The following is a 13542-nucleotide window of genomic DNA, read 5'->3' on the forward strand; positions in this document are numbered from 1 at the left end:
TAGTTGAAATGTAAACCACAGAATTATCTGACTGTAAACCAAAAAAAAGTTTCTTTCCTTTCCTATGTTCATAAGAAAAGTGATACATTAGTTACAGCATCATGGTGATTATGTTATGCTTTCTTATAGATGCATAAGGTAAATGAGGAAATCCTTTGCATTGAAGTGCTTTCAGGATTTCCAGAAAATATGTCTTTCGTACTCCCTACTAAGCAATGTACGTGCTACCTGGAAGTTTCCATTATACGAAATGTCTTCTGCTCAGTGCTCACCCAGTGTGAAGGAACAATTGGAAGCACTTGAAACTAACAAATTGGACAAGGTGGAAGCTGCCTGACAACTGCTTTGAATGACTTCCATAGAGTCACAGAATCATAGAAAATTAGGATTGAAAGGGACCTCAAGAGGTCATTTAGTTCAACTCCCTGCTCAAAACAGGGCCATCTCCACCTATATCATCCCAGACTTTCATGTAGATATGAGGGGTGACAACCCTGAAATCATAGGGAAAAAGAGCCTCATGTATTAGTACAGCTATAGCTCTATCACTATTTATTTAGGTACCATCACATATACAAAGCATTTACAAGTGGGATTTTTCAAGTCGCATGTATTGCTCCCCACCTGATATCTATAACATGTCAATGTCCATATTAAAAATGCACACACACAAATAGTTCTTGCTTATGTTCTATTAATTTATGAGATTCAGTTACTGCTCTTCAAAAATGTTAAGTGTTAAAATAGTAAAATTATCAATCTCATTGTGCCTGGTTCCCCTACACTCACATGCCAAATGCAATATCTGTTGATACAGGCATTTCCAGGGAGAAAAATGTCAGTACTACCACCCAGTTCTGTTAGTAGCAGCAGTGACTCATTCACCAAAACATTTTCTTCCCTTATTGTGTTCAAAGAAATAGGGACAGGCCTATTTGAAGTTATCTTTCCTCATACACTCAGGTCTGGGTACAGTATAGGAAGCTTGAACTCCTTCAGTGCCCACGGTAGGACAGAAGTATGCTGAACACAGAAAATGGAGGGGAAGGAGAGCACAGGGGTGAGAGGGGCAAGAAGAGCACAGTCCTGGTTCTTCCCCCATTTAATGCGACTACTGCTGCAGCTGCTGTAGCAACATTAGCTCGGGCTACAATTGTCCTTGTGTAATGGGCTCACTAGGAGCTGCCTCTGGTGCCTTGTTTGCTCCCCCTAGCCCCAGATATGGTATTGAGCATAGGGCTCTACCTGCTGTGGCAAAGACTCCCTAGAAGAGTGCCACTCCACTTGCTCCCTGCTTTACAGAGCAGGGCTTGGCCTGTCGATCTCCTATGGCTGAGCAGTATAGGATTGCACCTGCCATGGCAAAAAATTCTGGGAGTCACATGGGGAGGGAAAAGGGGGAAGCAGGAGGAGAGTCTGACAATCCCTCATAGTTGTCATCTAGGGCTAGTGCCCTGATGACTGCTGCCAGTAGTTATACTATTGAGAGTAGCCCAACCAGCAGAATATGATCTACAAATGTGTATGATCTATAAATTAGACTTTGGGGTTTTCATTTTCTACCTTAACCAAGTTGGTATTTTGGCCACAAAAGTGAGTATTTGTTCTTATGGAGGTAATGTAACTTATGAAGCAATATACAGAAATATTTCAAATATAAAACAAATGCCACCTGGAGCTGTGTGGACAGAACCCATATTTCCATTCCTCCTTATAAACTACAAGCAATCATATGGTAGTTTGAGTTTACTACTATGCAAGTAACATTATACAAAATGGAAAAAGAAAAAAAGGAAAGAATTAACATTGCATGGAAACCCATCTCATTTGTAAGGGGTTGATGGCCCATAATGCCAAAGGAGACAGTTTCCAGAACTCATTACTCTGTTCAGAGAAGGCAAATAAAATGCATGAAGGAGTCATTGGCAAACCATAGGAGTCCCAGAGAACAGCAATTGTATGCAAGAAAGGTACAAATAACCTGGGCCAATGTTCCTTTAACAGCCTAGGACCAGGTGTCTTGTAATACGAATAAGCAAGGCTCCACTTTTTTCTAAAAACCAAATGTGTGTTTAGACTGTGGGAAAGATTATGGGAGTAAACAGGAGTGGGGACATGGCCTACTTGGGCTTAGAGCCTCCTACTTAGGCCAGTGGGGAAAGAAGTCAATTAGGACAGGAGGAAGGCTGTGAAGGCTCTGAACTTGTGGGAACAGTTTATGGAGTAGGAGAGGTGAACAGTAGAAGCACATGGCCAGAAAAGAAAGGTTGTGAAATCTGGATCTAAAACAGAGCCCTTCTGGAGTGAGTTGGCAGGTCTGAATACATTATGTTGGTTTTCACATCTTTCCTGTGAATGGAGTATGCTTGGAGGCAAAATGAGGCAGAGTGCTTCAAGGACCATTCAAGGCCAGAAGAAAGTGCTGTAGGACAGCATCCATCTAAACCATCCTAATGTCGGCACTGACAATTTTTGTGGTTAAGTTTGATTTTAAAAAATAAAATTAATAAATAATAATAATAATAATAATAATAGTGCCACGGTTTAGTCTTGCCTTTCTTCAAGAGTTTGACCCGATATAAAAATCACATTTTTGCGAATTTGGTCAACATTCTCTTGGGTTTCATTGGACAAGATACAACATCTGGATGTAAATTAGCCACATTAGAGGCAGGATCATAGTAATAAACATGATTTATTATGTGTCTCCACTGCTACTAAAATTAATTGCATTTTCCAGAAAATTAGTAAGAGGCAGGGGAAGAGAAGGTCACAAAGATGCCTTCCCCTATGCTCAGTTAGCTAATATGTCCCTCTGTCAGACACAGGATACTAGACCACATGGTTCCTTATGGTATTCTAACATGGTTATTTGCACAAGAGCCTTTCAATACATTATGCAACACAACAGACATATTAAGAAACACATTTCATTTTGTTTAACCGCACTGGTAACTGGAAGGAAGTTACTTGCCCATATTTTTCTGCAAGTTCCTTTGCCTCTTCTTCTTTCACAGTTCTTTGGTCTTCCAGATCACTCTTGTTTCCACATAGCACAATATCAGGGTTTTCACAATACGCGTGCGTTTGTAACTGGCCTAACAGCAAAACAATGTTCATATTATTATTTTATACAGAAAGATCCCTTAGAACAGCAGGCAGCAACGTTTCTGGACAGAGTGCCAAACACACCTGCAACCTCAACTTGTAAGATGCTGACATGCCAGAGGCAGACAGCAAGGGAGCCATAAGGGGCCCAATCCCTGTTATGGCAGCGCAGCCCCAGGCCCTTCCCTGCTATCCACCCTGAGGCATGCATGCCAAACAAAATGCTTTTGAGTGCCATGCTGGGGTTGCCTACCACTGACTTGGAACATGAGTGCCTTTAAAGTGACACCGAAAACTTGAAGAAAATTATTCTTAAAAGATAGGAGGGGGAAAATATCCAATTTCGTAGTGGTTTGCTTTTCCAAACTTTTTTTTTTTTTTAAATCACTACAGATAGGTGTACAATAGTAAGGCTTTTTCTACTTTCCAGTTCATCAGTTCTCACTTCTTACTCTACTTTTCTATACTAGATACCTTTAAGACCCCTCCCCAAGAAGCAAAGAAGACCTCTCATCCTCATTCTACGGATAGGAGCCTGATTGAGTCAGTATGTGGACAAATGTAACTTCTGAAGGGCTTCAAATGCCTTTGAAACACCTCAGAGGGTAAGTGGACAGACATATGCGCCCTCTGAAGTGTTCCAAAAATAACCCTGCAGAAAAGAATTACTATTCAGAAACACTTCAATAGCAGAGGAAGGGCTGAAGGGCAGGGCAGACTGCTCTGGGAGAGCATAGGTGCAGCATACAAGAGAGCACTCACTGACAGTCTGCTCCATTTTTTTCCTCTCAGAAAGGCAGGGGGCATGAGGGAAGAGGAAAAGAGCCCACTGTTTCACCCCTTGCCTGGAGGGCTCCAGTGTTTCAGCCTGGGCGTACAACAGGGACCTATACCTCTAAGATTTTCCCTAACCCTCTAGAGCAGCAGTCAGCAAGGTTTTCCAGTGGGGGGTTCCAGAATGAACCAGCTTAGGTACAGGGTAGGTTGATGCTAGGACCCAAACACCATCACTGCCATTTCTTCCCCCCCGCAACCCTGGCAGTAGCACAGTGCAGGCAAATCACCCAGCCACCTGCCTGTGATGTAGCGCAGACAAAACCCCCGCTGCCAGAATGCCAATTGAGCCCCTGCTGCAGAATACCAAAGCCCTGAGGCTCCACAGGCCAGATCCAATGGCTCCATGGGCCAGATCCATCCCATGGGCCATAGGTTGCTAACCCCTGCTCTAGAGGTTCATTAATCATTGGAGAAATAAACATAAATGTTACTTGGAGGGCAGGAGGTTACCATACAGTAGTATCTACCTAGTGTCTTCTGTATTCAGTACGTATGTCTCTTTGCAATAAGAGCTAATTTTAGCTGATTTTGTGTGCATTATTTTATACTGAACAAAGCATCTCCACCAAAGCCTATGTGGGATGATAACCAATATCACCTATTACTTTCCCTGATGCTAATGGTTTTGTTTGGAGAATAACCTCCAGAATGCCAAGGTGCAAACTCAATGCATCTGTGCCAAGGATTATATGGCACTGAGCTGTTGACAATGGGAAAGGCAAATTTCTTTATGCCTGCTCTGCTGAGAAATTGTCAGTTATTTCCAATCCGACAAACTCCAACCCAAGCCTGATGCCATCTGACAAACCCCAATCCAGCCCAGCCATCAAAGCTTCAGGTGAGTCAGAATAGTGTTTCAAGTTGGCCGATTTCAGACTCAATTGCTGCACATCACCTGATTTCACATTGCACCCTTAACACCAGGGGACCAGAATTATCATGCTGAACCTTATGTGAAAGGAAATTCAAGTTAAGAAAGCTGAACTGCAGAAAAGCATTGGAAGTCAGCTTCACTAACGGTTTCTTACAAGAAAAGCTGTAACACCCATTTTGTTCTTTCCTAATAAGCTTTCAGTCAAATATTCTTAGTCTTGCACTCTCTCAGTGAAGTTCTGAATCTACAAACACAGGACTAAAAAGAAAAAAAGGTGACATACTTAACCAGTTCCTGACATTGAGGAAGCTCTGCTCATTTGTTAGATCGAAGAGTAAAAGAAATCCCATGGCATCTCTGAAAAAAGCTGTTGTCAAGCTACGAAACCTAGACATGGAAAGAAAAACTACTGTTGGTTTCCCTTCTGTAAGGTCCATCTGTCACAACAGTTATTTTGAGAATATGATCATCATATAACAAACAATAACTGGGAAAACCCAAAATTCAACTGTACTGATCACATTTGTTTTCTCTTCACGGACAAAATCCTGATCCTGAACTGCTGACATAGCAATGAGCCTAGTCCACGCCTCAAAGTTAACATACAACTTTCCATCAGTATCTATGAGCTTTGGATCAAGCCCTGTATTATTTAGCGCATTTTCATCAACTTCCATAAAGCATCCAATTGAAAAATGAAGTTCAAGCAACATTGAAATTCATGACCGTACATTTAAATCCATCATTTTAAAAGAGTCAAATCTAAACACTTAGGCCTACTAACACACAATTGGACTCATGAAGAACATTCCCAACTTTGCATTCTAACCTGAAGAGACATTGCCCAAGGTGTTCAGGACACAAATTTGATTGCCTGAGTGCAGAATATTATAGCAGTGACTTTTAGGAGCCATCAATTTGGTCTTTGCAAACAAAGGGAAGAATCCTGCATTTTTACTTTACTCTTGAAGTCAATGGAAGTTGTCTACCTAAGAACTAAGGAATATGACCCACAAATAAAACCCCAACTTGTGTCTTGGAAATCTGTACAGTAGTATAGATATAAATTCAAAAGCATAGAATAATACACAAGAACCTCAATAGTTATTATTTAAATAAGCAATAGCAATGTTCAGGGCCCAGTACTAGCCCAAAGTAGGCTCCCTACAGAAGTTAATAAAAGCCTCAAGAAAAGTCCAGGTAAATAAAACCAAACTCGCAGTGCAGGCTTTTGATGACTCCATTGTTCTGAACTTATGGCAGTTGTGGGATTTCAGTATCCTCAGGACAGAGAGAGACAGAAGGAAGACAAAGTAAGAGAGAGTAGGGGGAAGCAAGAGAAATGATGAATTTAGATAGATAAATGGAAGATGCAAGAGGTGAGGGGTGCTAGAAAATATATAGAACGTGGCAAAAATTAAATGTTCAGAAACCACCCCCCCCCCCCATAGAATTTGTTTCCAGAGTTTAGACACAAAATACAAGAGAACTGGGGTATTTATGCCTGCAAGTTCAGTTCATTTTATGGAATAAAATCTCTTTCATTTTATGTAAGGATTGTACCTTTCTTGCCCTGCAGTGTCCCACAGCTGAAGATGTATCCTCTGTCCTCTGCCACTAATGCCATCTGGGCCATTGGCTCTATACACCTATAGAAAACAAGTTTACAAGACAGAAGCGTTAATATTCAAGGATCAATAACACAGCGCACATGTGCTATTTTAAATAATACCACATTCAGCTTTAATGCCGACAATTATATAATGCAGGAGTACTCATCCCCTGGCCTGCAGGCCAAATCCAGCTTGTAGAGCTGTATCATCTGACCCACAGGCCTTCCCAAAGGGTCTGGAAATTTGGTGACAGGGGAGCAGTGGCAGTGTTAATTGCCACTCCTCTGCTGCCAAATTTCCAGACCTATGGGGAACCCAATGGGCTGTATATGATGGCCCTGCATGTCATATCGTGTTGGTATGTGACCAGATCCAGCAGGCAGGTGGCAGAAGGCCAGACTGGGACAGCAGGTGGCATGAAGCCAGATCAGGGCAGCATGGAATTGGGCCCATGAACCAACCCCATGCCAGATCCAGCAGATGATGGACCGACCCTGCACCACTCATCAAGCTCACAGGGTCAGAAGGTTGGGTCCCACTGACCTAATGCACTGTAAATCTAAACGTCAAAACAACAAAGCATTCACAGTTTATTTTAAGAGGCTGGGTATATATCCACATTTCAATTCCACCTTATTTGAATTGAAGATTATCTAGTGAGAGAGGATAAAATGTTTCCAATAAATTAAACATGTTCTAAACAGAGATACAAAGTAGCCATTGATTTTCATTAGGCAAGCCTTGAGGCTTTCTATTTTTACTATTATTTTGGTGTCCTGTTCAAATTAAAAAGCAATTTAAAAACACAATCAGAAAATGCAATCTAGCAATATATTTGTACCAACAACAGAAATGCATTAGTGAACAGACTATGCTCATACAGATGACCACTTTTCTGCTTAACTACCACAAATTTGCTGAAAAGACATCTAATACAGACTCTTTCATTTTATGGCTTATAAAAGCAGGAACTGCACACTAATAATAAAAACTGAACAGTTTATTTAGCATGGAAGTATAAATAAAGACATCTGCTAGGTATGGACAGGATCAAATGAAAATAATATCAGTAATTGTCTAGAAGATCTCTCAATCTGGGTTGTCTTCTGCTCTTGCTAGAGATATTACTAGACCCTTATCTTAATAACAAAATGGGTTTATAAACAGTTTCACTGGCACAGAATGTTGTAATGGGATGATGCTCAACAACACTTGTGAAATATGTATATCAAGACAAATTCATCATGTTTATGGTAAAAAAAGACAAGTTGATGTATTTCAAGTGGTCTGTTTTGGTTATTGGTTTAGGATAGTCACTGACATAAGACTCATCCATCATCAGAAAGTTTGCACAAGACCCCCTGCACCATGGAAAACCCTTATTACTTAGGTATGTTGGTTGTGGGGCAAGTAACCCGTATACACCCACATAAAGCGACTGCTGAAACGTCTTTGAAGCCTGTGCATACTACAAATACGGGCCCTGTGCTAACTTTGAATGAAGATGTGCAGCATGGAACAGCAGTACATTGGTTAAGATAATGTGAGTTTTTTTTATCGTCTTAAAGAAAAGATTTTTCATCCATTTCAAACAAAACAGTTTGGAAAAAAAAAAAGTAAAGTAAAAGGAAGAAGAATTCTAAAGATGTCATTCAAAGGTCCTGTTGAATACATTTATTTTAATTATTATTTTTATTTTAGTTTCACATGTTAGCTGGCAACTGCTTAGGAAAAACTTGAAGATAATTCTGTTGTACTTTAAGTGAAAAAAGAGACAGAACTTACTCAGTATCATCCTACCCTGTATTTTTAATGGAATGCAATAAATGCAGCCATGTTCATTTAATTATTCAGTTCAGTTTTTAAAAGCACCAGGCAGATATTTATTTATGTTTAGTGTTGCAAGTCTTCCTTGTGCGGAAAGTGCAGTGATATGAATGGAAGTTAATTTTCATAGGTTCTCACCCAAATGTTATTGCTGTCAACATATCTCACTGACTATGGTTTGTTAGCCCATTGCTTCATAAGAGGAGTAATAAAAGGATCATTTAGGAATAGACTTTTTTGTTTATTTCCAATTTTATTTTATTTTTTTAAGAGAAGGAAAGTCTTGTATACATGTCACATGCACTTGATTACAGTGGACACGGAATGAATACTGCTGAGAATCAGCAGATCCAGGTTTTTTAAATGAGTATTTTTCATGCAGTTGCTAGCTTCATTTTGAATTTTAAAAGTTCCATGTTTAAACTAGCATATAAAGTTGCTTCCACTTACCACTCTCTTTTCCCGAAAGTCAATGCCCACTGTTGTTATGAACTTGGAATTAAATTTGTCATCTGTGTACTGGTAGAGAAGGCTGGTCTTTCCTACTCCAGAGTCACCAAGAGCTAAAAATTTGATAAGGTAATCGTAGTCCCCATCAGACATAGTGAGAACTTAGTAGACTACCTTAAAAAACAAAAAAGATTATTTATTTCATTACCAAAAGCAAACCAGCAGGTTGATTAGGTCTCAGAAGAGGACTGTGTCCAGTTTTTGGTACTACATTCTACAAAGGATATAAAGAATCTGGAGGGTCCAGCAATGAACAAAGATGACAACTATAAAAGGGTTGAAATATAATCTGTATGGCAAAGATTGAACAGAAATGCTTAGTTTGAAGAAAAGAAAAATAAAAGTTAGGTTTCATTAGGAAAAGAATTGAAATAAAATTATATATATCATTATGCCACCATATATAGCAGAATGCTGAACAACCACACACTGTTTCTGTTGTGCAGTATCTTTCCTTTTAATCACCTCTACAGAACTGTTACCTCTGCACGTGCCTAAAATGGTAAAAATGAACAAAGTAGCCATACATTTAACCTTAAATGAAAGAGGTTTAAACCTGCAATGTTCTTGCTGCATTTCTCTGGCTATAGAAGCATGCAGAAGTAAAAGTTACAGCATACACTTACTGCTCAACTGCAAGGGTTGGTCCCCATTAACACAATTGTTTGCTGTTCTACTGTAAATCCACAGTATGCCTACATCCTGAACCCTATGTGCAGTCCTGGTCATCACATTCCTGAAAGAATAAACTAGACCTGGAACTCCCACACAAAACCAAAGTTCAAAAAGGTTTAGACAAACTCATGGAGGATAAGATCATCATGGTTATTAAATCACAGTAGCTAAGGATGTAACCTTCTGAGAGTATTACAGGGAATGGATCACTACACATGCCCTGCCTCTGATACTATTCCTCAAAAGCAGGTGCTTTTGGAGCTAGACTGTTCTCAGTGGTGGTAGATAACAGAACAAGGAGCAATGGTCTCAAGTTGCAGCAAGGGAAGTTTAGGTTAGATATTAGGAAAAACTCTCTCATGAGGAGGGTAGTAAAGCACTGGAATAGGTTACCAGAGAGGTTGTGGATTCTCTATTCTTGGAGGTTTTTAAGACCCAGCTAGGCAAAGCCTTAGCTGAGATGATCTAGTTGGGGCTGGTCCTGCTTTGGGCAGGGGGTTGGACTAGATGACCTCCTAAGGTCCCTTCCAACACCAATTTTTTGATTCTATGATCACTGAAAAGTCTATTTGTTATGCTGGCATGGTGGGCCTATGCTCATCAGAAAGCTACTACCCTTTGAAGGAGGCTGCTAACTGTATAACAACTGAATGGTTGGGATGAAAAAAAGGAAAAGGATTGCAGGTTGCGGGGCGAGGGAGCACCCCAAGCAAAGAATACTTTCTAGTATCTTCTGCCTCTCAAAAGTATCTAAGGAGCCTGTGGATGCCGTTCAGTAAAACTTCTTCCTGGAGACATGCCTGGATGAGTAAACTGAAGACAATCACCTTGGTTGTCCCAGACAGAACCTCTTTCCTAGACAGCTGGGCCTGGGCAATGGACAAGGCACTGAGTGTAGGGCACAGAATGCCCCTTCCTTCCTTCAGCTCTCACACTCTTTTATAGCAGCAAACAAAAAAAATTAAAGTGCTTAAGAGAAGTCCTTCAAACATCTTTTACACAGAAGTATCTGGTTGGGAAAGAAAGACCTTGAAGGGGCCTCTGTCTTCAAAGCGTTCAACTTGGCCCAAGTTTGGCCACACCAAAGCTTACTGTCGGTGACAGGATCAATGGAACTCCCACACTCCTGATGCAAATAACCAGTTAAGCTTTGTAGTAAACTGATGATGGAGAAGTGAAAGGAAGCCAAAGAAGAGGCACTCCAGACTGCTGGGACTTAGGGAAAGGCATAGGAAAGGAACAGCAGCAGGTGAAAGATTAGCACAGGGCTGGGATGGCTGGTGTCTAAGGAAACAGGCACTCAGCAAAAGAGAAACAAGCTTTGAGTGCATTAAAATAATGCTCACCCAATAACAGGGTGTTATTTGTGGGCTTGGGAACAGTGGAATGCATGCACCATCCCCCCTAGGAGAATTAAGATGGGGTGGGACTCTGAGCTTGTACAGTACTACCTTATCTTTCTGCCATTAGGAGACAGGAGTCAGGGCAGTCCAACTGATAAGCAGTGACCTACAGGAGGCAGAAGGTTTTTTAGCTGATGCGGGCTTGATCCAGCCCCACTTATGCAGTATGCTGGAAGCTGTGCCAATTACCAGATTTTATCTGGGATCCGCCACTGACATTCCAATTTAGGGATTTACACTATATGTACTGCAATTTTGGTGGTGTCTAGTGCAGCAGATTGTTTAAAAAAGGGTCTGATTTGCAGTTCTTGTAAACCATCAGGTTTCTGGATACTGGCCTCAAGAATAACATTGCACTGTCTGTTCCATGTTTCATGCAGGTCTCCCTTCCTCTTATGCCTCTAGTTAAGTCTGAGGAAGTAGAGAAGAGGGACATGTAGTTGTTTTTCTTCCCAAAACAGGCTCTTTTTCACTTAAAAATAGTTGAGAAATATTTTCTCTGTGAAAAATCTAATTTCCGAGTTTGTAATATAACAAAAAATATATTGAGAGAATTTTCTCTTTTCTTAGTGAAAGTCTGAATTATTTTACCAGTTCAGATGCCTGAATATTTCTTACACTATTACTTCTTCCATCATCATAGTTAAATAAAAAGGTATCAAAGATTCAAAATCCAGAAGTAAAAACTAAGTAAACAGAACAAACCATGTATAGAGCTACCATATCAACTGCAGCAAAATTCAGTGTCCATGATAACAGATGTCAGTGTTCTCTAGTACTTTCCTGTTGAGTAGTTACTGACCTCCTTTTCCTCCAAAATAAACAATACAGAATTGCCTTATGTCATTTTAAAAGGAAAAGACGATCTAAACAAAAGCCTGAAACAAGTTTGGAAGGCAATAGAAAATGAGCACAAAGACTACCAATTACCAAGAAAGAAGCAGTTATCAAAATATGAAAAGAAAAACTGTGGAAGGAATTCTATTTTCTATCCTAAATGCACAATGTGAACTACACAATGTGAATATTATTAGAATTTAAATACTATTGTGTGCTCAAATTACATCAAGCTTAGCACTTCATCCAGTCTTCAGCAGCTGAGTTACATCCACAGCAGTAAAATTCTGCCATCACTAATATAGCAGTAATTCATTCCTTAAACAACAGTGCACAACTCGAGATTTGGAACAAAGTCCAGACTTCAACGTATGGGTGTCAGCAGTCATCACTGATGTAGGGATATAAGTTGCCTTTGAAGCTTTGTTTTTACTGCAAAATTATATTTTCAAATGGAACGTGACTGTGGTAAATTGAATTAGCCAATCTGGTGTGATAAAGACTTTCCAGACAGTATATAGATAAGAGGGATTTTCAGAGGCACAAACAGTGCTTTTTACCCACTGACTTTCAACTGGAGTTGGCCACATAATTGCCATTTTTTCCTTGGAAGTTTACCCCATGGGTTAGTCGCATTTTGTATTTACTCACGAGGGAACCCTACTGGGGCAAGGTTTAATAATGAATAAGAGACATATATAAATTATTCATGCCTATTAGGGCTGTTTGATTCAGCTTCAGCCCAAATCAGGGACAATGATTTGATTCAGATCACTGTCCCCAATTCAATTCGGCCAAATCCAAATCTGAAGATTTAATGCCGATTCGGAGAATCAGCATTTCAGCCATAGACACAGCTTTAAATGTTTTTTCTACATATCTTGAGGTACCAGGCACAGCTTGCGAATGCCACGATGGTGGGGCGGATGGAGTGGCCCACAGGAGCGCAGGGGGGAGCCCCCCACGTGCTCGGCGGTGAACCCGGAAGTGGACCGAAAGTACTTCTGGTCCATTTCTGGGTCTGCCAGGGAGCGTGTTTGGGGACACCCCTGTGCCCCCTTGGCTCGGCAATTGGCTGTAGGGGGACCCCGGGTGCCCCCCCAGACCCAGGAGGCACCAGTCACCCAGCTGGGGGGGGGCACAGAGGAGCCCCCCCGGCGCACACTCGGAAGTGGACTGCAAGTGCTTCTGGTCACGTCTGGATCTGCTGCCGAGTGCGCTGGGGACCCCCCCACACTCCTGTGGGATGCTCAATCTGCCCCAGCACCTCAGCTTTCACAAGCCAGCTGGTACCTTGAGGTATGCAGAAAAAACATTTAAAGCTGTGTCTACGTCCAAATCACTGAATCTTTCCGAATCGATTCAGAGGGTTCCAATTCGATTCGGAGAGATTAAAGGGTCTCCTGATTAGATTCGGATTTGGAGATTCAGCCAACAAATCGAATCAGGGACCGACGCTTTGCACAGCCCTAATGCCTATACCCTCCACAGAAGTCATAGTGAACTAAACTGACTATCCACAATCACATTCTAACAAGATTAAATTAAATAATTATATCAAAACCTCAGAGCAGAAAGCAGCCAACATTTCTGCATACCATGCTGAATGGAACTAGTGCAGACAGTAATATACTGTAATAAAAGGCTTTAACCAACAATTAAAATAAATGATCCATCCTGGTACTCAAAATACTGGCAAAAACATTTTTGGAAGAAGAGAGAGGAGAAAAATCAGACCACCTATCTAGCAGTTTCTTTTGATACGTATTAGGAGATAAGGATACCAACAGAAAAATCTAAGCCTTTGTAAAATCTCAAGACTGATTTCTCAAGGCTTCTTACTCCAATATGTAGTTTG

General features: G+C 40.8%; 1 protein-coding gene across 8 annotated transcripts in view; it reads right to left on the reverse strand.

Annotated features, from left to right (window-relative positions):
- RAB27A (RAB27A, member RAS oncogene family) overlaps positions 1-13542 on the reverse strand; it is a 60144-nt gene that overhangs the window by 11006 nt on the left and 35596 nt on the right. For 7 of the 8 annotated variants that reach the window (XM_014606132.3, XM_019477779.2, XM_019477782.2 and 4 more), the window contains 4 exons: positions 8710-8883; positions 6383-6468; positions 5103-5206; positions 2975-3098 (listed from right to left, as the gene is read on the reverse strand). In XM_014606132.3, the coding sequence (XP_014461618.1) occupies positions 2975-3098; positions 5103-5206; positions 6383-6468; positions 8710-8862 (467 nt within the window). In that variant the 5' untranslated portion in view covers positions 8863-8883. The remainder of the gene's footprint in view (positions 1-2974; positions 3099-5102; positions 5207-6382; positions 6469-8709; positions 8884-13542) is intronic. The other variant, XM_059714688.1, reaches the window with a different exon arrangement.

This window comes from Alligator mississippiensis, chromosome 11 (genome assembly GCF_030867095.1).
Source record: "Alligator mississippiensis isolate rAllMis1 chromosome 11, rAllMis1, whole genome shotgun sequence".
NCBI lineage: Eukaryota > Metazoa > Chordata > Crocodylia > Alligatoridae > Alligator > Alligator mississippiensis.